The sequence below is a fragment of the Pezoporus occidentalis genome, unplaced genomic scaffold (assembly GCF_034315485.1).
Source record: "Pezoporus occidentalis ecotype Australia unplaced genomic scaffold, CSIRO_AGI_Poc_V1 ctg37, whole genome shotgun sequence".
In the NCBI taxonomy this organism is placed as follows: Eukaryota; Metazoa; Chordata; class Aves; order Psittaciformes; family Psittacidae; genus Pezoporus; species Pezoporus occidentalis.
Genome location: NW_026915691.1, coordinates 8,562,393 through 8,588,027, shown reverse-complemented (window position 1 = coordinate 8,588,027; position 25,635 = coordinate 8,562,393). Strand labels below are relative to the sequence as shown.

At 37.4% G+C, this 25,635-nt stretch overlaps 1 protein-coding gene across 6 annotated transcripts in view; it reads left to right on the top strand.

The window, feature by feature from the left end:
* GLT1D1 (glycosyltransferase 1 domain containing 1) overlaps positions 1-25,635 on the top strand; it is a 58,408-nt gene that overhangs the window by 5,979 nt on the left and 26,794 nt on the right. For 2 of the 6 annotated variants that reach the window (XM_062631614.1, XM_062631616.1), the window contains exons 2-6: positions 8,282-8,430; positions 11,974-12,079; positions 17,227-17,278; positions 20,532-20,568; positions 21,989-22,045. In XM_062631614.1, coding sequence (XP_062487598.1) covers positions 8,282-8,430; positions 11,974-12,079; positions 17,227-17,278; positions 20,532-20,568; positions 21,989-22,045 — 401 coding nt within the window. Of the gene's footprint in view, positions 1-535; positions 726-5,435; positions 7,528-8,281; positions 8,431-11,973; positions 12,080-17,226; positions 17,279-20,531; positions 20,569-21,988; positions 22,046-25,635 lie in introns of those variants that run through there. The other 4 variants (XM_062631613.1, XR_009967213.1, XM_062631612.1 and 1 more) reach the window with 4 other exon arrangements.

Here is a 25,635-nt window from a genome sequence, read left to right as displayed (position 1 = left end):
GCTCTTCCTTTTTGTCTTCCCTGCTTTGTTGAATCTTCGGGTTCTGCCTGCTGCTATGGAAGCTGAGGTTCTTCACCAAACCTCTCCCCTGGACGTACACACCTTTGGCTCTTCATTATATGGCCTTCCTGACGTTCAATGTGGTCTTTGACCATCCCACTGCCTTGTTCTTTAGACGAGCCCATTCCTCTGGCTTTTCTACTTGTTGGCATCTTACCCACAATTAGTATTTTCCCCATTCCTGCACATAATATGAACCACCTCCATCTTGGGAGACACATGGCAACGGCAGTGTAGCCTGAGGAGACGGTGGCTGAGACCGACCTTCTCCTCATGTTCTCTTTGAAGACCTTTAATTTAGGGCTCCCCCGAAGCCATGCTGTGAGCCCATCGTCTTTGTGCCGCTGAATGAAAACACACGGCGCTATTTACAGGTGAGGGGCTGGCACAGGACCGGTCAGGACAAGGCCATCCCCTCCCCAGAGGGGTCCCGCCACCCTCAGGGCGGTCCGGGGGCTGCAGCAGGTGCCACCCCGGCCCCGCGCCGCGTTTCCGGGAGGCTGCGGGGCCGCGTCCGGGCCGCCGGCAGGTGAGGGGGCGGCGGCGGCGCTGCCCATCACTGAGGTGGCTCCCGCCGCGCGGACAGGAGGGGCCGCTATGAGGCTGCTCTTGCTGGCGTGCCTCCGAGCGCGGACCGGCAACGCGACCACCGCGGCCCGGATACAGTAAGTGTCGTCCGTCCCCCGCCCGCGATGCGATGGGATCGGGGATCCCGCTACCTGCTCTTACCCTTGGAATCCCCGCCACTGCTCCCGCCTGCGCTGCCCGCTCCTCAGCGAGCCGGCGGGCAGGCATGGGGGTGGTTCCCCCGCACGCTGAAGCTGCCGCAGCCCTCCCTGGCGGGCAGAGGGGGCTCCGGGCTGGGGCTGGGGTCCGCGGGTAGCGGGGGTCACGCGTCCGCCATTGGCTGCCCCCGCTGGCGCACGGAGGCCGCGTCTCTCTCGCCTCAGCTGTGGGGATGGCCGCCGGGGGTCTGTGAGAGGGCCGCCGCCGGGCGCTGAAGCAGGGCCCCTCCAATAACGCCGGCCGGGGCCTGCAGGCTGGAGGGGTGTCGGGGGCGGCCCCAGGTGAGTCTTTGCGGCGGCTCAGCCAGGGCAAGGTGTCCCCCTTTGCCCCGTTACTGGGGGGTAGGGGAGAGGGGGAGCTGAGGGGTTGCCCCACAGAAAATACCCCAGAACCAAACCGAAGTTGATTCTGCTCAGGGCAGGTTTTGGGCACAGGAGCCGGTTGCATTTGCAGGGTGACCCAGGCTCACAATCCAGGAGCAGTTCCCCTCACTGGCCGCCCTATAGAGCCCCTGTAGAGTCGGTGTTAGTGGAGCAGCGGGTTTTTCCAAGAGGTGCCCGCTTTGGGGAATACCCAGGATGAGATGAGAAGTCAATGCGAAGAACAGGAGGCTGTAGGAGCTGTGATGAGGGTCTGAACCGAAGCCATCCCGCAGCAGTAGTTGTACAAGAGCTACTCCAGTCAGTGCCCTTGCTGTGGGGATTCCACATGCGGCTCCATTGGGGATTATGGACACGAATCTGTAGTGCTTTGGAATAGTCTGGACTAACAGAACTGCATAAATATGCTTAATGTCCCTGTTTAACTTTTTCTATGACACCTGGGAAAGGGATGTGGCTGACAGCATTTCCAAGGGCTTTGCTGTGCATGGGAGTGGTGTTTAAAAGAAATACAATGAAAATTAAAATGTTTCAGAATGGTTTTTGCCTTCTGAGTAATGAAATAAGGACTTGGTTGCTTTTTACCTGTTTGAGTCATCCACAGTTTAGTTATTTCTCTTAGGATGCATCTTCTAGGGTAGCCTTCTTGTAGTAAAGTTTTCCCTGACCTCAGTCTGCATAGTGTCATGTTTTTAATGTTGTGCATTCAAAATAGTCCTGTGACACTCAGTTTTTGCACTAGCTGTGTCATACCAAGTTCAGACTTGGATTTGTGCAAAGCTTTGTATAAGCTAATGGTAGAACATATCTGCTGCTTCATGTCGGTCACACAGGTGTTGAAGGTTTAAAGCAAACAGAGCATAAAGACCCGATAAACCTGAAGTTTTCTGAATTTTACAGTTAGCAAATAAGTATTAATGAACAATAAGTATTAATAAGATGTTGAGATAAAACAAGTATGTCGTGTTTATAACACATTTTTATACTTGTGCATACCAGCACAGAGTTCTGTGGCGTGGTTTGTGTGGTATTCTGCATTTCCTTTCATCTCTTACTTTTTGCTCTCACTGGATAATACAAAAGTAGTTATTCTTGGGGACATCAATCCTCGTTCTTCCTCCGTAAGGTTATTTCTTATACCTTTACAGATTAAATATTCACTTAACTTCATCTCCCACTTGAACTTTGTGGAAAGTCAGACAAACATTTAGACTTGTGGAGCCGTTCAGAGATCATCTAGGGGAAAGTAGCTTTTGCATTATTTCTAGTTAAGCTAAGCCTGAGTAACACAGAAAACAAATGTCCACGTATTTCAAATTGTTTTTCAATTACACTGAAGTGGATTGTGATCATGTAAGCATACTCTATCAAGACATAGTGGTTTAGCAAGGTGCCCTGATGTGAATCATAGTAATGAGCACTTTTGGTTAACCTTCTCCAGCTGTGACTCCTGCATTGTGGCCTGAGATAATGTGTTTTAGTATGAAAGATTTGGTGAGATGCAACAGCTCAGTTGGCAGATGGTTTAACATATTATCATGTTAATGCAATCATTTGCAGCTATGTGAACACATCTGCAGTGATCTGTGTAGAGTGCATCAACTTGCTGTAGCATCCTCTTGCTTTATAGGCATACTGGGTATGAAAGTGGATGCTGCTTTCACGTACACCTTCAAACAGAAAGAAAACGAGTGAAAAGTCAGTTTAATTCATGTTCACAATAAAGGTGGATAAAGGATTCTACCAGAAATAGTGTTTGAAAGTCAGTAATTTGTCATGTTCAGTTGCTGTTTTATCACCTACCATAAATACTGTTTGTCATAATAATATAAATGTGCCTCTTCAGGAAAAAGAAAAAAGTCTGATAAGGCAAGCAAGTAAAGAGGCTAGTCAAGTCACAGCTATCACTAAAACTATCCAACTCAGATACTTCCATCCTAATACTGGTTTTCTTATGACTTTATGCCATTTAAAAATAATAAATAAATTTACATAAGATTCTGTATAAGGCCAAAGGCCTGGGGAATGTCACTTCCTACACTAATCTGCCTTGCCTAAGGTTTATGTGGCAACCTTTGTAGCATATGTGATAGTGCATTGAAAATACATATTTCAGTTAATATTGGGCTTCAGTTGTATCCGAGTACATGCTTATGAATGTGTTTGTTCACCTTTTTTTTTAGCTTTGGTTAAGTATAAATGAAACAATGAAGGTGTCTTCAGGTTGGGCATTTGCCAGCATAAATTTGTGGTTTAATATCACTGGGTGTACCATGTTTATGATATTATAGCTGTTCCTATAACTGCTTCATCTTTTCATAAAGAAAATACTAATTTCCTGAGTTCAAATTAACTGGTGACAAAACTGACCAGAATCTAATTTGGCTAGAAATCAGCTTGCTAAAACAAGTGATATAATGAATGCACTGTGGGCTTTATTCCTGTGTTGGTGTGCATAATCTTTAATCACCTTAAAAACTATGAGCAATGAGTAGAGGATAAAACACTAAGCAAAAGTCTTTGGTTAGGCTGTCATTCTTCAGCCTTAGAAATAAGATCAAAGAAGGTGTTAGGAAAGAAAGTAAATGAATCTTCTCTGCCCCTTGAAATGTTCTGTTCATCTTCTATTATTTGCTAGTAAGGAGGAATAGAAATCTTGAATTAATTGGTTAATGAGAAAGATTTAGATTAAGCACTTTGTCAATAATTAAATATTTTTTGGAGAGAGAAAGATGGTTTCAGTTCACATTTGAAATGGGAGAGCTGAGAGAGCCATTCGGTAAATCTCCAGGTAATCAACTGCAAAAGAATTAAACCCGCAAATTCAGTAATGCTCTTTGCAATTATTTTTCTCCTTAGACATTTATTGGAGTAATTCTGAGCAGCAGCTTTTCTTCTGTTTAGTCTTACCCTATCTGCCACCATTAAAATCATACAGAAGAGTGCTTGTACAGCAGGAGATCCTCCTCTCTTCGTGGTAGATCACAAGAGGTGTTTCATCTACTTACGTCAGTTTGCATAGGTGCTGTGCAAGTTTAACCCTGCTGTTGTTTGCATGGCCATTCCCAGAGCAGGCAGCTGCAAGGCAGGCATTCATCCTCCACCTTTGGAACTGAGATGCACTCATTTACGTGGCCTGCACTTGATGTATGTTGCATCCCAAAATGTTTTACATGGCTAGACCTATTTATAAGGCAGGAATAAACTTTGCAGAGTTATTTAGTCCTTCCAAAGGGCAGTTACTGACTTCAGAAGGATTCTCTTCCCATTTTCACTTGTATTTTAATTTCTGTTCTTATTCATGGTGGATTTTATTCATACTTCATTCATGCCAACACAATTTCTCTGTGTTGTTTAAGGGAGAAATTTGAGAGAGAAATAAAATGAAGAATGCTTTGCTTTAACAAGTAAAAAAGAATTTGCAATACAAACAGGGAAGATTGAGCAGGGTTTCAAGGTTTTCTTGCAATTTGATCAACTTCAGTGGGAATTGTAAGTATTCAGCTATGGCTGAGTTTCAGAAAGGCAGTGGAAGTGACTCTGCTCACTTAGTAAGTTTTGAATTGGGCTCTATAGATTAACAGTAGTTGATGCATAGCTGCTTTACAGAATAGGCAGCCTAGGGGAAAGAGATAATTAAATATTTTTGGATTAAGCCTATTCTCTGCCATTCAAGATGTGTCAGTGTATCTGCCTACCAGGAACTTTTTGGAAATCAAACATTCTTTGTCTGCAAGTAATTCCATTGAAATACTGGTTGAAAATTAGAACATAAATGTTTTTGAGAGGAACACATAACAGAAAATGAAGCAAGTTTCAAAACTACAGTACTTTAGAAGTAAACATACTTCTTGCTCATTTGTGTCTTAGCTTTGGCCATGCTATGTTTGGAACTATAAAACTGTTTCTGTATATGAAGACCTGTGAACTGCAGATTCAGGTTGAAGTTTGGTTATAAAACATCATGTGGTGTTTCATAGTCGTGTTAGAGAAAAATGTTTTTCTATAAAAATCTTTAATGAAGTGAAAACATGTCAGAAAATGGTTGTACCTTTTGGCAATATCTCTCTGCAGATGGTATAGATCCAGAGCAGACAGAAGTTTCACTGACAAGCCTCGTGGTTTCCAAGAGTTTAAAAAATAAAACAAAATATATTGATTCCATGAAAATTAAAATCCCTGGAGGTGGGAAATATTTTGTTCATTGTGCAAATATGTGTATGTATCGCAGTGTAAGCAGTGACTAATATAATGTACTCTAAGAAATGACCTTTCAAACTTACTGAATGACTGAAATTTTCCCTGTTTGGTTACTTCCTAGTATAACACCCAAAATCTGGAACTTCATTTTAGAAACGTTAATATCCCTAAGCAGTGCTATTGGCTTCCATGAGAGTTTCAGTAGAAAGATAAGGCAGAGCAAGGCAAATTCTGTATCAAGCAATAATCAGTGGTTGGTAAGACACTTGGAAATTTATCTACCATGTACAAAAACTGTGACAGAGATAAAATGTGGCCATGAGATTTAGCATTCTCAGTGTTATCTTAGATTCACAGACAGCAGGAGACTGTGAATGTTCATTTTTATTTTTCGTTCAGAAAGTATTTGTTTATGAAATGGCAAAATAATGTGAATACACAGTTGCCAGGAGGAGAAAGGATGGGTAATGTATCTCTTATGTCTTGGCTTGATTCAGGGACATCTGTGACTTTGCAGACAGATCAGCCTTCAAAAAAAGTCTGCAGTAACTTTGCAGCACCCTCTTATCATGTTTCTTGATAACAGCATATGTGTGAAAATCTGCTTTTTTTATTATAAAGATGAAAAGTCATTTAGCAAATACAAAAATATCACTGCAAATTTCAGTATTTAAATACTGCCCAATATCTCTGCTTCCATGCACATATATTTCCATATATGCATAATCCGAAGCCTGTGACTAATCATGTTGAGCTCAATAGTATGTTTATGAGATTAAAGCCTCTTTACATCTGGGAATTTGAATGTTTCTGGGAATAATTTGATTTTTTTTTCCTTGTTAAGCTATATGCAAATTTTTTACATGCTCTTGAGTCATTATGCATAGAAAAAAAAAGTTGAAATAATAGAGGTAAAACACAATTTGTGAGCCTTGGAATACTTGAGGGAGTCCCCTTCTATTTACTGCAGAAACAGCTGCCATTCAGCTGTGAGATTTGGAGCTGTGGAGACTGTGGAGGAAAGAAGTAGTATTCCTTCCTAGTGTATTAAAAAAGATGCTTTAGATCAACATTCCTAACTGAGTTTCTTGATTCCCGATGTCCTGAGAGAGTTATTTTCAAATTAATTGTAATATGCAAACATATTGCTTGTACATGATAGTGATTTATGGTAATTGCAATACTGATGGGGAAAGGAATCTTTCAGACTACTTAATGAGCACCTGTGAAATTATGGAATACAGGCATGAGCATCCCAACTATTTGCCCAAGAGAGTTTCTTTCCACAGCTGTGAGATTTGGGCATCATTATTTAGTTATAAATTGAGAGCCTCTTCCAAAAAGCAAGCAGGTACTTGGAACAAGTTCATGGGACAGCTGATGTAAGTAATTGCTCAACAGTGTAAATAAGGAGCTTACAATCTGGCTGTACTTTATTATTTACTAGTACTTATTGCAGTTTATTGGTCTTGTTTCAAATGGTGAAGTTAAAAGTAAAATGAGTTTCTTTTTAGAATAAGGAAGAAATACAGCACCATATGTTGTGCCAATGGAGCTCTGTCTGATATAGTGCTAATACATTCCTTCCAAGGCCTCTAGACATTTTACAACATTTTTAGCACCAATTTCTGCAGTAATGACTAACTTCTTCAGGACAGAAAATTACATTCCTTGGGAGGATATGAAATGATCAAGAAACGAAACAGCGACATTATCCAAGAAGCCATTGAGTTAGGATTTTAATGCCAGAGCAATTAATACGCTATGAGAAATAAATCAACTGGAACAATATGTGATAAGCAGAAAGCATTCTTGTGGTCTTTTTATAATACTGAAAATGTAAACAGTACATGTCAGCAGATACAATGTGCTAGTTTTTATCAAAATATGGATTTTCTCAGAAACGTGGGTTTGATCAATGGAAACATTGATAAATGACTCTGGTTTCCGTGGGAAGAATTGTGAGCCTGAGTATAAAAGAAAAGGCTAAAACAAAGCTCACCGAAATGCCTAAAGTAAAGCTCCCTGTAGTCAATCAGTTTCTTGACTTTGGCAGTCTTTCAATCAATGTTTTAATATTAGGAACCATAAGGATGAATAGGTAAGCTAAGGAGGTGTGGGGGTGTTGTGGTGTTGGTTTGGGTGTTCGTTTTGTTTTGTTTTATGTTTTCTCTTTGTTAGAAATTGAGATGTTTAAAAAAGACTGTGAAAATGTGTAATTAACTTTTATGGTTTTTTTTTCTTATACTTCAATTATCCTGTGCCTTTTTTACAAATGTGTAAACTAAGACAAGAAGCAATTAAAGCCACAATCAAACAAAAAGGGGATACAATTTTAACTCTCCAGTTTTATTTAGGTATTCATTTATTTGCATATTCTGTGTTTTTGGTAGCATTGATCAGCTGGATGTATTTGTGCTGTTTTCACTCAGTGGCCTTTCTACAAAATAAGAATCGAAGAAACTCTAAGATAAAGATCTAACACAGTCAATTCAAAAGGAGTCTTTTCAGCATATTAAGCAGAAGCTCAATCAGGAAAGATCCTGATTGTGCTTCATTTCTGCTGATTTCCAGAGGTGATGCTGTAGGCTTGGGCTTTAAAATGGATGCAGGTTTTGTTGCTTGGAAGTGTGCCTGTGGCTTCACAGTGCTGAAGGTAATAAATGTTTTCCAGTAAAAAAACCACAACCTTGTGAATAGCTCCATGGTTGCTTGAACAAAATGAGCATAAATGTGAATATCACCAAAATTATTAAGGAAAAACATTTTTATTAGGCTTATTTTATGTATTAGCATGACTACAATGTTAATAGTGTATTTTTTTTGTTCTTTTTGTATTTGTTCTGATAATGAAGGAATCATCTACATGCTGCAGGTCACATCTGTGTTCTTAAAGATGCTTTCATGTATGAAAGTCAAACTGAAATAGCAAACCTAATCTCCACAGACAAGTTTGATGGAGCCCTGGCCATTCATCTTTATAAAGGAGGCAGACTTCTGCAAGGTAATCCTCTTTCTATTTTGCAATAAAAATACCTCTTAAGAAGGTACTGAAAGAGAAGAAAATGAATAGTTATAAATGTATAAACCCACACATACTGTAGTTATTCTGTTTATCCATTTAAACAAATGTTCAGAAATGCTGAAAATCTTTCTCTGTGGGAGATCTAATCCAGGGAGGAGAGAACTAAATAAATGTACTTTTAAAGCACATAATGCATTTTATGATTAAGTACTTTAACTACATTAAGATAAGAGAATTATATTAACATTAAGATATTTTCAGCAAATGTGTTCCTTCAGAGGATAATGCCTTGGCTAAGTATAGCTGAGGTCAAATAGAAAGAATAGAGGCTAATTTGATTTTTCTGCTCAAAAAAGAGTCAGGGTTTTTTGGACATTAAATAACTTTAAGATGTTGTTCATGCCAGCTAAACTATAGGAGACAGGGTATTACCAGAAAACTAATAAAATTTTCTGTTGTATCTAGCCACATAGCACAAAATTTAGCCTGACATTAATGATACACTAGAAGCCCTGACTTTCAAAATTACAGGCAGTCACCTTCTGAAATTGCAGGTGTGGATCCATTTCTGTGTTGTACAAATCTATTCACTTGGACAAAGACAAGTAATTTGATACTTTCATCAGATCTCAGTATAAGTTCTTTTGTGCTGGTTTTCAGACTTAAGAAGTCCCCCTGCAATTTGTTCTGGTGGGTTTTTAGAAAGCCTGAATTATTACATCTGGCATGCTTGTGTATCTTGTGTTACAATGAAGCTCTGATTCTGGTAGGGACCCTAGAATAAAAATAAAGTAAGTAATTCTCCAAGATGATCTCTGCTAACGTATGTATTAAGATTTCTCTTGTTGGAATATAGAGATGATTGGTTTTGTGACAAGATCAAGAATTCTTTTGGAAGATGCTTATGGAAGGTCTGAGGACTATCTCTTTTTTTGCTAAGGAATAAAAAAGAAGGTTGGATTTAAAATGTTTACTCTAAAACTGTGTTGTAGTTTTGACATGCATAGCATTGCCCAAGTGCTGTTGCTGTTAGCTTTTCAAAATTGCAAGTAACCTGCAGAGCTTGATACTTGAATGATTTACAAAAGCTCAGTAATTTAAATAAATCACAGTCACACTGTTCCAAAAAGCATTTGCAATAATTGAAAGAAAAATAAAAGAAATCTGAAAAGCAAGGCAGTAAATAATATGATAGCTGGGATGATCCTAATAAAAGTTATTGTAGACTGCTTGGAGGGAAAAAGTGATTTGAAGGACATTCCTGTTTCATGGAATATGTGTTCTTCCATACCCTCTATATGATGAATTAGCATAAAGAAATCCAGTGATTAGAACCATACTGCCATTACTACCATACTACCAATCTTTTGGGCCTTATTCTGGAAACTTTGTTTACATGATTGGGGATGTATGATCAACACATGTAATGGATGACAGTAGTTATTTACTTGTTTTATTTATTAGACAAATTATTGCAGAAAGTCAGCCTCTTGAAGACTAATGCTGTGGTGCTTTGCTGCAAACCTTAAATTAAACCTAAAAGCTCTATATACTTAGAGTATAATATCTAAAAATGCCGAAGAAAGTCTTCTAAGTAGCCAGAATGGCAATTAGTCTTTCATTCTTTTTGTTTCTTTCATTTAGTAATGAAGCAATTAGCAATGCTAGTAAATCCTCATCTTAAAGCTCACTTAATTTTCAAATATAAATGGAAAACATAGAGTACCTTTTCTATTTTTATCAACATATTTATTATGTTCCTCATTTGCTTTAAGATTTCTTTATATGCTTGATTTTTAACCATTAATTTTAATCATGAATTATAAGAGCTCATTGAATTTAACCTGTCATTTCTCTCCAACCCCTTAAGACACTGGATATTTACAGAAAGTGTCACTGATAGTTTCCACAGTCATGAACATTCAAGGTCATTTATGTTATCTCCTAAAAGGAAGAACCTGCACCAACACAGCAACACCTCATGCCTGGTTGGTGGTCCACTGCTGAGGATAGTGTTGTCTACGGAGTCCCTCATCCCTCTCCCCTTCCATCCGATAGCAAAAGTGAAAAAACAAAGCACATTTTGTGCCTTTCTTGATACACAGTTTGTAGTGGCAGTATGACCTAACTGCCTGTTCTTGTTCCCAATCAGAAGGAAACCTTGGCTTCATCTGTAAAAACTAAGAGGTCTGCAAAATCCACAAAACTGGTCATCTTAATGGCAGGTTTTGTAGGCTGCCTTACTGGAGACTGCTTCCTTTGCAAGACTGCAGTCCTGTTTGGAATTTAAAACAATGTTCTGCATGTAGTAATTAGCCACCAGGAGGCTGTTATTTGTTAGCTTAATGTGGTGTAAAACTGACCGCTTAATTGGTTTCAGTGCTGCAACAATCAACAGTAAACATTATTGTCTGCTATCTTGATTAGTTTAAGGGGAGAACATTACTGGTGCCTTGTCAGTTACTAAAAATTACTTGACTTGAAAAGAAATACTATTAGAAAGGAGTATCTTGCACTACTATTGGCTTTTCTGTTTTCCTCTTAAGTGATCTTTGACCATTTCCATGTAAGTCTAGCAACTGTTAGCATAGAAGTGCTACACTTACCTGTTCTGGTGGCTTTACCCTTTCACAAATACGAATTTATTCTGATGCCATATATCAAAACTAGGCTTTTACCAGAGAGCATACACCACAAGGATATGTATGGTTTTGTTGATACTCTAAAATTTGAATGATGATAAGGTCTTGTGCAGAATGTCTCATAGCCAACATGACTTCCGCTGCTCATACTCTTCTGAGCACTGTAAGGCATTGTAAAACAACTTCCTAACTTGGATGATCACAGAGGGTCTTAGAACAACCAGTTATAAGCACAGATTCATCTTCTGGGATAGAATTAGAAAAAACAGTGGGTTTGTTGCAGGTTCACATATACTGCCTTATTTAATTTGGTGGCCTTTTCCAGTGGTGCAGATCCATCTATATTTTTTGTAGCAGTAAAACTGGCTTCAGAAGTCAATATTTAAAAAATCAGTAACCAGCTTTGCAGGATGGTTACCCAAGCCCCTCTGTGTTGGAATGCTTGAGGAGGCAGTGAGTGAGTGGCTGAGGCTAAATACCTGTGACCAAACCTTGCAATACTTTATCTTATTAAATGTGAATGGCATTTGAAATATATAGGCTGTTTGGTGGGCTGCCAAGAAACTGATTGGTTTTACTGAACATGGAAAAGGCAAAGAAGTGTCTTATAGAGACACAGCAGATAACATGCTATGGAAGTGCGTAATTACTGTATGGGGTGTTTTCAGTGCCCACGTCATGAAAGTTCAAGTTTCTCCGTTTCCTTTTCAAAGGCTTTTGCTTACATAAGTGATACAGTATTATCAGTATACTCTTATACTTCTAATGTTCCTGTCTAATCATTGCCACTACATAATCTTAAGTCCTTTCCAACACTAACCATTGTATGATTATATGTTTCTATGTTGGTCAACTTTACATTATAGTCATTGCTTTGCAGGTAGCAAAATTCCTTTTGGAATCATCTTTGGTGGGACAGATGTAAATGAAGATGTCAAATGTGAAGAGAAACATCGGGTAATGGGAGCAGTGCTAGAAGAAGCCAGGTAAAACCATGTGTGGAGGGTTTATGACAAGAAATTGCATTTTTGTAATGGCAGATCTTTTTCTTCATAAAACATAGTCTGAATGCAGTCTGTTCATTTTATATTTCCTCGTATTTGTCCGTGTAAGAGTTGATGGAGATACTGCTGAAACTTGGTCTCTTGGGTTGTGAATTTTCAGAGACTCAAATCCCATTAAAAGCTAATGAAATATGTACTCTTACTAACTAATCCTGTGCTTTGCCTACTGAATTCTGTTTTGTGGAATAATAGAACTATGCATGTGATGAGGATATAAAATTCTAAGGCAGGTGAAAGAAACGAGAGTAATAGCAGGAGTACTTAACCTGGGATTTGGTAGCATGTCGCTCTGTGGAATAATCTGCTTTATGGGTAGAAGTTATAAAGGCAGCCTTTGATGGTTAGTATAACTCAACACTATAGCAGCTTGATTGTGGCTTATTTGACATGTTTGTAATGGATACAATTTTATGAAATCAAGTTTAGATTTCTTACCAAAATTATTTTAGACTATTTATATTTGCAGAGATTTAGGTAAAGAAATGCACATCTAAGTATCTGAAAAAATATCCATACAGTTCTCATTTGTGCAGAACTATCCTGGCCATGAAGTGGCTGATATTTGGTATTTAAATAGTGAATCTTTAGTAGTGGAGGTGGATAATGGTGAGTTAGTGGTGGAGGTCTGATTATTTAAATTGCAAATATTTATTAGTGGTGGAGGTCTGAATATTCTCATTAAATCTTCTTGTAGTAATAGAAGCATAAATGAGGTAGGACTCTGTTTGCAAAGGCCCTGTGCCAGAAGAACTAAATGTTGCACCAAGTTGTTTCTTTTTCTTTTTAAACTTTTGCTTCTTAGTAAATTCTGGTTTATATTACATATATTCAAACACATAAAACATTCTGTATTGGAATTAACATTTCATTCACGTACAGACGAAGGTGCTCAGCACACTTAAGTGAGATAACAACTAAAAATAACTGGTGTTTGTCCTGTTCATCACAGAATCGGACCTCTTTCTTGGAGGCGTGGCTTTTAGCTTGTTGACAGAATTCTTGATAAAAATGCAGATGACTCGCATGCAAAGATTTTGTTCTCCTCCCCCCCCCCCCCCCCCCCCCCCCCCATAATGTGATCCTTTCTCTAGGTACGTGAACAAAGAAACAGGCTGAAAAATGTCTTTAATTTCAATGTCAATTTCAGTTTCAATTTTTTAGGTGACTTGACAAGGGAGTATTTACAGGGTGTTTTAAAGTCCATAAAATTCCTAGTAACATGTCAGTGTAGTCATTTAATGTAGTTCAAGAAATCAGAGAAAGTGACTAAGAACCAAAAAGCATTACTCATTGTTTCAACATCTCCAGAAAAGAAGTGTCCTTTTGCTTGCCTTCAGCAGTGTTTGATCATTTCCATGTTTGGCCAATAAGCCCTTTTCTTATTGGAAACTAAAGCATTTTACGGATCTAGAGATTCCAGTGGATGACATTAAGCAATAGTTTAAGTTTTACTGAGATTGAGGCTAATGTTACCATTTTATGTGTAGCCAGCATAATAGCTCACCGATGGCAGGGATGGCACTACTGCTACCTCTCTTGCGCTCCTTTTCCTTTCTCTTGCTTGTGGCTGTGTGATCCACTCTTCCTTGTGCCAGGACTGGACTGCTTTATGAGCAGGTTTAACTCACTAAATGGTGTAAAATTGGCTTCTTTTTTTTTTCCGGGTTAGTTTTCTACCCCTTTAATAAGAAAAGTCAGCTTGTGGAAGGATACAAGAAAGGATGTCTTCTTGGTGGCAGTAAGTTGCTATAGCAGGTCACTCAGCTTCATGCACTATACTGTGCCTGAGCCTCTGATGACTTGAGTATTCTGAAGAGTCATCACTCCAGAATTGAGCCCTACATAAGTGAAGGGGTCCCTGAGTGTACAAGGTGAGATAAAATGTTCCAGATGCTTAAATTTTATCAAATCCAGCGGTACTGCTTGCATATTTACTTTAGGAGAGCTTAACTACTTTGCTGAACAGCGCTTGATCAGGATACTGTCTCTGTTCATTCTAGGTAAGACAGATAATTACAGTGGGACACATGCAGCAGTATGGATTTCAGTTCATGTTAGCAATGAGGAAATGCATACTGAATCTGCAGGAGGCTTGTATCTCGTAGTTTTACCTTTGCCAATAGCACTATATGTTCTAGCTGTTATTAGCTAGCTTAACACTGGCATAGATATGGTCTTCTGTCTATTGTGCCCTATAAAATGTGGTAGGTAAACAGATTTTAAAGACAGCACTTAATCATGTTTATTGAGAAATCATTAGGGCATGTTCTTGCGCCTTAGTGTGACTTGTAGTTGGAAAACAGCTTAAGGACCCATTCAAGACAAAGTTTATATACTTGTTTGCTTTTGTTATCAGATAATCAGAAGTTATTCTTTAAACAGGTCTGAAGGAAGAGAAAAAAAGGTATCTAATGTGTCAGCTAAATTTCAGCACTGTGCAAAACGAAAAGTATATAAAACCAGAATCTCTGAGTGCCTATTTGATCCAATTCTGTGTTTAAAATATGATCTATCACAAGCATAACTAATATACCTGTGCAAAAACTGCTTTACTGAATGTTTGGGTTTTTTTAATGATGATTAAGTTAGGAACTTGAAGTATAGCTTAGTAGCAGGGATTGCCCATGATGTTTCAGAATATGTTACTGCATCTTTATTCAGTTGATAATATTTTCTCTGCTACAGGAAAAGTAATTCAGTTTTCTAGAACTTACTCTGATTGCATCTCTTACCCAGTATTATCACTAGTATTATTCATTGCATAGCTACTAAATGAAACATTGATTTTATTGTTTTTTTTTCTTTATTGATTGCAGGGTTCTAAGCAGAAAGTATCATGAATTGTAGATTACTTGTCCAGTACAATATAGCATCACATTCCATAAAACAAAGTATTGAACATTGTCTAGCTTTATGAGTGTTTCATTTTTAATCAAATTTCTCTAAATGGTAGTTGTACTCCTCTAGGGTAATTTTTTCTGTGGAACAGTTTCGTAGACTTAGGAGCAACAGAGTTTTTTCTGCTTGTTAATGCAGTGTATTGAAAGTGTAATTGCAAAAACTGGAAGAGGAGCATGTACAACTTGACAAAACAAGCATTTGCAACGGCTTTAATAACCTTAAAGCTGTCAAGTTGTATATATGAAATTCATTGTAATACCATAAAGCAGATACTACGAAACAAATGTATGGGAATAAGGTCTGGAATAAGGTTTGTTTCAACAAACAAAAGCAGGAGTTATAATTCAGCATTTATGTGACTTCTAATGAATGTGATTTCATGTGCCCAAATTATAATGTCTCCAATAGGAAAGCACTGTTCTGGTTGTGACTCGGCAATGTGCTTCATCTCCAACCATTGAGGTGTCATAGGGTCATAGTCATAGGGTCGGCTCAGGACAGAAACGTTATGTCTATGAAAAACAAACACCAAATCAGAAGTGTAATATGTGATAACCTCTTTTTTATATTCAATATCTATAAAAGCAGTAAAAAAAAAAAAAGAAACTTCGCTTAGCAGGCATTTTGTGTCTCATATGAAGGAGGCATTCAAAGATTTCTATTCCACAGTACTGATAGTCTTCAAAAATGGTCCCATTTGTGGTTCCAGTTAACACTAAAATACCATTTGAGTAAAGTCAAAGTATGTGTTTATATTTCATCACAACTTAAAAGCTACATTAAAGCCCAGCATGTTCGTAAGATCTCTTCTGAACAGGGATTCTTTATTAACTCTGACTCCATAAAAGTATCTTGTGTGACTTTTTGGAATTAGATCAAGCTCCCATTAAGCATAACTTGTTTATCTAGATTGCTTAAAAATCTGACTTTTGTGGCGAAAGTCTCTCTGTGCTGAGAAACCCAAAAATAAAAACTGCTGCTTTTAAATGTTCTCTGATGTAACTTTTCCATTATGTGAAATGACAGTGTGCTACATCCATTTCATAAAGGCACGTAAGTAGGAGTCCAGCTGAGCCATTATAAACAGCCATAAGAGAAAAAGTGGAGGTAAGGCTGGGAATTAAAATTCTCTTTTTTGCTGCCAGATGACAACTCTAGTCATTAAGTTATTCAAGTATACTTTGGTTTGCTTGTTCATATTTTGGTATTATCATTTATATATTATTGTAAAGGAGGCATAGATGGTGTTAGTATACTATTACAGTTCTTTCATTTAAAGGCCCTTCTCATATCAAACAAGAGTCTTAAGGTGAGAACAAAGTGCCCTTCTATAAGTATTGTGTCTGGCTAGGTTAACGGTCTCTTTGCTTGAGATGATGACTGTGGTAACTCTAATTTCTGGACACTGAATTCTTCCCTATTTATTATAGAGGAATATCAGGCATTTAACTCAGCACTGCAAATTTCATCTGCACTGCAGGTGCATAACATTCAGAGCTAGATCTGAGTGTCCCAGGCCCGTGAGATTTTGGAGCTGAAGTCAAATCACTGGGTCATCTTTCTTCTTTTTTAGTTTAATTAATTCTGGTATTTTTCCTGAAGAATAACAGTTTTGTCTCTCAAATGTTTGTTACTCATTGACAGCTTTGACTACTTCGAAGGAGAGAACACTGAGGAAAGGTTTAAAAAAAAGTTCATCTACTCATTTGAATTAAACTCAGTTGGAGTGAGTTGCAAACAGTGGGGCTGGGTATTGTCAAACAATAGTAGTATGAAGGTTACTGGACTTAAGATCCCTTCTTACCTAGCTTCCTGATTAGGAAGAGGGCTAGTGCAGCTTGTAATGATGTAGAAACAGGAAATGCTAGCTCACTACTGCAGCTGTACATATTAATCAAATAAATGGGGGTATTTTCCTATTAAATGGGTTTTCTCTTACTTTAAGAAATCCTCACTTTAACTCCCAAGAGCTCTAAGTTGGAAAGCCTGAAGAGGTACCGTTTGTTTCACCAGTATTTTCTGGTAAAACAAATAGAAAGCCTGCTTTCTGTTTTTCATCTATAATAATGCTCTTTGTTCTTACAAAGATTTTTTCTGAAGTACTTTCCTGGTTTTATGTTTAAACACTTTAAGCAGATGTTCCCTACTATTTTTGTCCATTTAACTAGGTTTGCAGTGGCTTTCACGGTGAAAATGAAGGAACTGGCAGCAGCAGAGTGGGTATGTTTACATGATGATGGTGATGCTTATAGTAACTATGCATTCTCCTAAAATGTTTTCTAAATAATGCTAGAGAATTGCAATAATCTTCATATTCTTTATTCCTGTTTTTCCTTTCAGAGAAAGCATTTCGTATTTATGTACTTCAACAGGTCAAATAGATCTGGCATTTAGAAGCTGTTTAGCATTTGAAAAGAGTATACAGCAGTTTAGGAAATGTTTCTCTCTAACATTTAAAACTAATCATTGCTGCTGTTATCGAGATTCTCCTGATGCCATCCATATGCATGTATTGTTTCTTTTTGCATCATTTAATAAACTCTGTGTTGCTAAAATTGCAGTAAACAGCTTTACTTACAAGAAAGACTTAGGAAGAATAATTTGAAAATACTTGTTTTGTCAACACTGGAAATAGAATGAACATTTTAAAGTGAAATCCAGAGGTAAAACTGAAGTTGTGCTAAGCCCAGCAATATGTGATATACAGCCCTGTTGACCATGCCTTGAGGAATATGTAGCACATAAATAGCAGTTAACTTTGTTGAAACTCATCTCTCCTTCTGAAAAGTGAATGAAATACACTGTGCTGAATGATGTATGGGAAAAACACTGTATAAAATTATTTTCATCCAGTAGTATAGTGGTTAAATGCATATGGCAATGTTTTTGGAGGATATAATTTAGCCAGGAAAGGACTGAGAATAATAATGGTTTGTTCAGTTTCTCTTCATTTAGTTGGTACCATTACATCTGCTGTATTGCAAGTCTACTTCGGAGATTCAGTGCAATTATTTTAGCATCTGATGCTCCTGCGTGAAAACAGACTGGGTCAACATTTTCACCTCTGCATGGTTAAGCTGATGGCAGACTTCCAGTGGAGAAAATTGAGACAAAGCCTTGAAGTAGACAGTGCTCAGTCCTAGTTTCTGGTTTCTGAAGACAGTAGTGTCAGGCTGCACTAGTGACCTGTGAAAAACTCCACATGAGGCCGCAGGGCTTGCTGATTTTCTGTGCAGGGTTAGCTTTCTAACTAACTTCTTAGCTAAAAACTTGAACTGGTTCATAGAGAACTTCACTGAGCACCAGATCCAGTGCAGGGCGAGCAGTAACTATTTGGCTGACAGTAAGGGGCAACACACTGGGATAAAAACAACAAAGCAGGACCACCCTCTTGCAAGCTGCCACCAGTTGTTAGCTCCACTCACCTCATCTTATGAAACAGCAGCTGAAGCTGAACAATAAATGCAAGAAGTAGAAACTAACTGCTTGGTATCTCTTCAGTTCTGACTGTTGCCTAAAAAAAAAAAATCAGAGTGGAGCTTGTACAACAGTTCAAATTAATTTTCAATACTTTGTTTCAGCATGAGTTGATTATTATTTTTTTAGTCTGTTTGCATTAGAAGGATACCTGAGCAGGCACAGGATCTGGTATTTACATTACAAATGTAACTTGGTTTTAATAATTGCTAACATTAACTTCATGATGGGTAAACATGAAAGGCTCAGGTTCCGTCATAGGTCTTATGCCAGAAAAAGACAAAGTAACAGAGTATGAGGAGGAAAAACAAACTTGGATTTTGAGATTCCTTTGAATCAGCACCTCAAATGTTTTTAAGTACTTTGATTGTTTTTTACCTAAACACCATTGTGCTCTGGGCCTATTCTCGGTGTTTTGGAGAAGGTCTGTAGGTGACTGACAATTGGAGGCAAGTCTGTCAAGTCCTAAATTGACATACCAACTGCTGATCTGTGTCTTAAATGCTGAGGTTTGTGTTGTTTTTCTAGCTGTTATCTTCATGTAAAGGGTGAAAGCAAATGCCACACATTTACTTTCAAACAGTGAATAAGAATGCATCTTTCCATACTGAGGTCACAGAATATTAACAGTTTTTATATATTAACTCACACTAATGTGAACTGCATTATTCCTTTAATGTGTGCTTTATTTGTTAGATGGTCAATTAAGAATTTAAATTATGAACATGTAAGCAATTTCACTGTGCTCAAGGGCTATATCTTCTGACAAATCCTTTTCTATTACATTGAATAAATTATCTTTAATTATGAACTACATAATGCAGTATTTATGATGTTCTTTGTTCCAGGTAAGTTTGAAATACTGTAAAAGACCTTGTGCTTACAGTCAGTGTTTTATTTCAGTAGTGGGAAACTGGTGCATAAGGATTGAAAGGTTCAATATAATTAAAAAAAAATGAAGCAATAGCATTAATTGAAATTCTTACAAGAATATAGTTCAAAACTGAAACATTCAAGGTTATATTGAGCAAATCTGTTGGAGATTACACCAGTTGAGTAATACCTTAGCATACTCCTTTACAGGCATTGCAACCAGTGCTTTTTAGAGCAACTAGCACAAAGCTTTGCCCAAATACTGTGAGCTCAAAAAACCTCTGCTTGTTTGCTGGGGAGCGTTGGGTTTTTGGTTTTGGATTTGTTGTGGTTTTGTTATCATATGTAGAACATTCTCAAGAATACTTTGATGTTTTTGTGGAAAAAATGTATTCCCAAATTCATGATTTGAGTTGTAGAAAGAGACTGAAATAGGAACTTGCTTATTTAATCACTTAAATGAAATAACTAGCTTAGTAGCACTTTGGGAGTAGCTTTGGAAGTTGTAAGTAATTACTTTTTAAAAATAGCTATTTTCAAATAATTTCTTATGCAATTTTTATTTGGGGATATTCTGCAATAACTACTGTTGGACAGTTTTCCTGTGTGAACAAGTCCATCAGCAATTTCTGAAAAGGTTCGAGGTAAATGTGGTTTGTTTCATGCCCAATGTGTATAAAATTCTATTATGGATAAATATAGACTGTGGTTTCAAAACCAGCTATAGTTTTCCTCTCAAGATATAACATTTTTGGGGAAGTAGGGCTGTTCTGTAGTTGCAAATCTTTCTATTCTAGGGCGATATTTTAATTTCCTATGCAATAAGCAGTTAATGATTTTGATGAAGGATACAGAGATAAATTAAAAATACATTTGCACAACTTTGTAATTGTGTTAATTGCAAAATTGATTCATTGATACTGTAAATGTTCACTGTAAATGTAATCTGCATTGCTGGGTTTTGGTGTACATTAAGTGTATCTCTCCAGTTGTCTATTTTGATTTTTAATAGTCAAAAGAAAACCACACTGATGTGCATTGTGTTAGACCAGTTGGGGTTTTTTGAAGGTTGATATTTTATAGTGAACTAAGAAAGTTACTTTTCTTCTCCTTCTCTTTAAAGCCAGATGCTAGGAAGAAAATATATGTCCAGACTCAAGGTGAGAGTTTTGAAATATTGACTAAGGCATTCAGTTTGTTAGTTTATTTTTACACAGGAAATATTTTGCTGAAATGGGTATGGGATTTGAAGTCCTGATTCCACTGAAGTTGAGCTTTTTGCCATTTACATTAATTGGGGCAGTATTGCAGTCTCTTAGCCTAAATTTTCAGCTTTTTGTTCTTTTCAAAAAAAGCTTCCTCAGATTCCTTACAGTAGCAATCTGAAAGATAAGGTCATATCTAGGGGAGCACCGAACTTTCTTCAAAGTATATGGAAGTTTTGATGCAGTATGATTATTCTCTGAAACTAAATTCCTTTTAATGCGTGGAGTTCCCAGCATAATGATGCCCAACAAGTATCTTATCCAAAGTACTTGAGTAGTCTCGGGACACTCAACTCAGCATTTTAGATGTGATTGCTTAAGCTACAGCTCCCGATTGATCTACAGATTCCAAAGCTCATTTGGTATATTTAATTTTCAAAGAAAATAAAATTGTTTTCAGAACTACTATGTTGAAAAGCTCATTATGAGGTCTGTTTAGTCCATATTTAGTCTATATTTAAGACCATTGGGAGGCAATAGCTAAGATATTTAAAAAATAATAGTTTCATTAGTAAAATAATTGATCTTAAGGTCCTTTCCAACCCTAATTATTCTATGATTCTATGAGGCAAACCAAATAAATTAACATTCAGTTTAAATTAATATTTATGTAATTTTATATAATTTTAATTTGCTATCTTTGCCTTATGTTAAGGACTTAGAATCATAGAATAGTTAGGGTTGGAAAGGACCTTAAGATCATCTAGTTCCAACCTCCCTGCCACGAGCAGGGACACCTCACACTAAACCATGTCACCCAAGGTTCTGTCCAGCCTGGCCTTGAACACCGCCAGGGATGGAGCATTCACAACCTCCCTGGGCAACCCATTCCAGTGCCTCACCACCCTAATAGGAAAGAATTTCCTCCTTAAACAGGGGAAGTTTAGATTGGATCTAAGTTTTAACGCGTTACCCATTGTCCTGTCACTACAGTCCCTAATGAAGAGTCTATCTCAGCTGACCTGTATCTGTTTTGGAATATGTCCCCTTAGATAATACTATCCCCTGTATAGATTTTAAAAGGCCAAATACTAGCGAGGTATAAGTGAGCTTAATTCCCTGGATTGCTAAAGAATTTCATGTGTTGTGTGATTGGGCAAAATTTTCAATTGAATTTCAGTTTGATGACTACAGAAGCATTGTGCAGGCAACGTGACCCTGTTGGGATGGGGAAAGTTTGAGATGAGAACAGCTGTGTATGGAATTCAGTGTGCTTGACAGAAATACTGTTTTCTCAGGGCAACACTTCAAGAGCCATAGTTCAGCCATCCAGGGACCAATTAAACATGTTGTGTTTCTCATTTTGTCTACACAGGAATTAAGACTACACCCAAGGAAACATTTGACTGGTATAGACTTCTACAAAATGCAGGTAAAACTCATTTTTTTTTCTGTGCTCATTATATTTATTCTCGGTAGATGCCAATGATGAAAGAATTTTACAATGTGAAGGGCAACTGATTAGGTTGTAAAATGACTTAATGATAAGAAAAGTGAAAAAAATCTTCCATTAGATTCAGGCAGAATATCAATCGGATTAGTCTGGTTAGTAAACTACATGGGCTGTCTCCACATTTCTGGTCTGAATAGCACCAAAAGATAAAATCATCATGACCTATGGGTCACTGTCTCTTAGAAAGTAAGTTAGACCGAAGCACCAGCACCTGAGCACACTGTGCATTAAAGTTGTGTGATAGAAACTCTGGATGTCTTTTGCAGAAGAGCTGGTGAGGCGAAGAAGTGATGAAGAAAGGAAATACGTGTTGATGTTTTAATATATGGTCTTGACCTAGAGCCCTTTTCAGTTTTCACCAAAGTAACAGCATGTAAGGTAGATGACCTAATTTAAAGACACCTGGTCTTGGCAATGCTTTAATCGTTCCAGCTGCCTTTTCCCTAAAGAAGAATTCGTAGGCATTTTACTGTGGTAAAAATATTTCAATATTATGTTCATCAGTCTGATCTCTGATAGTACAGCTGTTCCCTCTGTTACAAATGAATCCTTACTTGTCAATTGCTTTATCACATCAGTAAATGTGTGCCATTATTCAAAACTGGTGCCCAATTTTAAACTCAGCTTTGTGACATTATTTTGTTCTCAGTAAATCATGGCACGCAAGCACAGCACCAAGATTAATAATTTTCTGAAGTGAAAAGATTTGTCACTTGCTAGCACAGCCTCAGTGTTGATTGGATCTCGTGTCCAACCACTTTATGATTAAAATATCAGTCAACAGATTGAAGAGGGGGAAGCTCCCCCTAAAGTGCATTTCATCTAATGTATTAGAGACAGTATTTTGCCTAATGTGTACTAATGCAAAAGTGCAAAATAATTCATAATGTACATGAAAAGCAAACTAAAATGTGACTCTGACATCTGTGCCTGTTAAGTAATAACTTGAAAACTGGAATTAGATTTTTCAGTATTATTTTTTTATGACTGTTTCATCCCATCAGTTTTGTCTCTGTATCCATGTGGCAGCCTACAATTTCCACTTCTTTTAATTTTGCCCAAGGAGGTAGGTTTTTTGGCTGTACCAGTTAGGAGCCAGAGTGGATGACTCCTAATTGGAGTTTATAAGGATTTCCCATTGAATTGCTTTTCTGGGTATTTCCAGTTTCAAAGTCTTAAAAATTCTACTAAACTTGGAGAAATCAGGAAAAAAACATCAAAAATAGAAGGCGGTTTTGCTCAGAAGAATATGATTTTGATAGTGTAGGTTTGCACAATGAAGTGCACTTGAAAAGATTCCTAGCTTTCATGCAGATAAAGCTGTCCGATCTCGTTCACCTTTTGGCTTTTATGATTTTTTTTAAGGTTTTTTTGATGAAGTTCTGTTCCATATTTAAAAGACATTTAATGATTTTTGTGGGAAATATTTAACCAGATAATTCTTGCCTGTATCTTTAGTAGTGTCCTTGGAAATTTTTCAAATTCAGGATTCCCAAGACTGAATGTAAAGAAACAGGACATGCCCTACAGTGCAAATTATAATACATTTGAGGCATGAGTGTTAAACATCCTTGGTGGTCAGACCATACATTGTCAGGTTATTCTTTAAAATAAAATAGGCTGTTCAGAATATTTCAAGACCTTCTTCATAGAACAGACTTCTTATGAATATTCTTTGTACTGATTTATATTTTTTTTTAGTCATAGAAAAGCCTTATCATCTGACTCATGTTAAATATACCCAGTACATAAATAGTCTCCAAGTCAGTGTAATGGCTTCAGAAAGAATTTAATGGTAAATTTAAGTGAATGGCAGACTACATCAAATACATTTCATTGTGGGAGGCTTCCCCCCACCTCCAGCCCCCAAATGTGAATGGTACTAAACAAAAAGCTAAGAAATCTCAGCTTTTTGGACATTTAATCTCATCGTTTGGGTTGCTAACGTAAATAGCAGTAGCCTAAGAGAAACTGAAAGAGTGCTGTGAAATGTTATTGTTATGGGTACAGTACAATCTTAGTACAAAAATCCTGGAATTAGTATTTCTTCGCAGCCTCATTAGCAGACTTGAGAGTTGCACAGGTGATGTTTGTGTAGTGTGCATGTGTTAGCTTCTAGCTGCAGTATTTTCAGTGGCTGGCTGTTAAAATATTTATTGACTAAATCTACAAAAAACAGTGTTTAAAGTTAATCTGCATTCTGATTCTGCATTCTGATTAACAGCCAGCTTCACAGTTTGTCCTATGAGGATGAGAGACTGTAGTCAAACCCAGAAGTTGAACCAAGCACAGATTTCAACACAGACTTCCAAGAAGACAATGTTTTCAGTATATTTAGTAACTCAGGCTGTTTAGGGTAGTGTTGCAGCCTGTGTCAGTCTGGAGGTCAGACCACATGATCAAAATGTTTTTCTCTGACCTTGTAATACAGGAGTCTGTAATAGAACACCATCAGTTTTCTTAGCCATTTTAGAAGCCTGTTTAGACTTGAGAGAGACAATGAAAGTTCAGGCTTTTGCTGTAAATTGATTGACAAAAAATTACAAGACAGTCTAAGTAAACACTAAAACCGGGACTGATCTTGTCTTAACAATTTAGCTTAGGGATTGAGCATAGCTAGTTAGGATCACAGGCAGGCTTGATGTCATCATACTGTGATGAAAGGCTCCTTTTGATTTCAGTGGAATGTGGCTGAAGCTCGTGAGATGTAAAACCTAATAAACACTTAAGACATCATGTGATTAGAAGATGTAGATAGCTAATAACATCTATGCTAATGAACTGAGAAAGCTCTTTTACCCAACAGATAAGACTAAAAACTGGTTTCCTGGAAGATGACATAGAATCACAGGATCAGATGCTTACTGCACTGTCAAATAAGACATGCAATATACTTTTGTAGTTTGATTTTTCTACTCTCAGATAATATCTGCTTCCTAGCATGGCTATTTTCAGAGTTTGAAAAGTTTACATAACCTGTAATAATACGGACAGGGTTTTACAGAGCCGTTATGTTTTCCTAAAGTTATGCTGGAAATAACCACATAAGAAAAATTAAATAGTAAAGGTTTGTGCAGATATATAGTTGACCATAGAAATAATATCATAGCAGCAGTAAGCTGTGTTCCCCAGCAGATCTGAAAGCATAGAGCATTTTTGTTGTCTGATCTGTTAGAAGTAATGAGAAACAGGGGAGAAGAAGGATTTCTGGAGAATTTTGCAATCTGATTTCTCTGCATTAGTAGCCTGCTCCTGGAAGTTAACAGGTTCATATAATTTCTGTTGTCTTCAGAACCATCTCAGCAATTCTAGCAGTTATTCATTGTTGAATGTGAATGGCAGGATAAATGCTTTAGATACAGTTATTACCTTCACTTCTCCTTAATTTCTATGAAACAAATTGCTTTGTAAAATAAAAGCTCAACTTCATAAAATGGTAATAAATGTTCAAGATCTGCAGGTGGCTAAGTGTATTTCTGAAATAAGACCTAATTAGGCTAATAATTGTT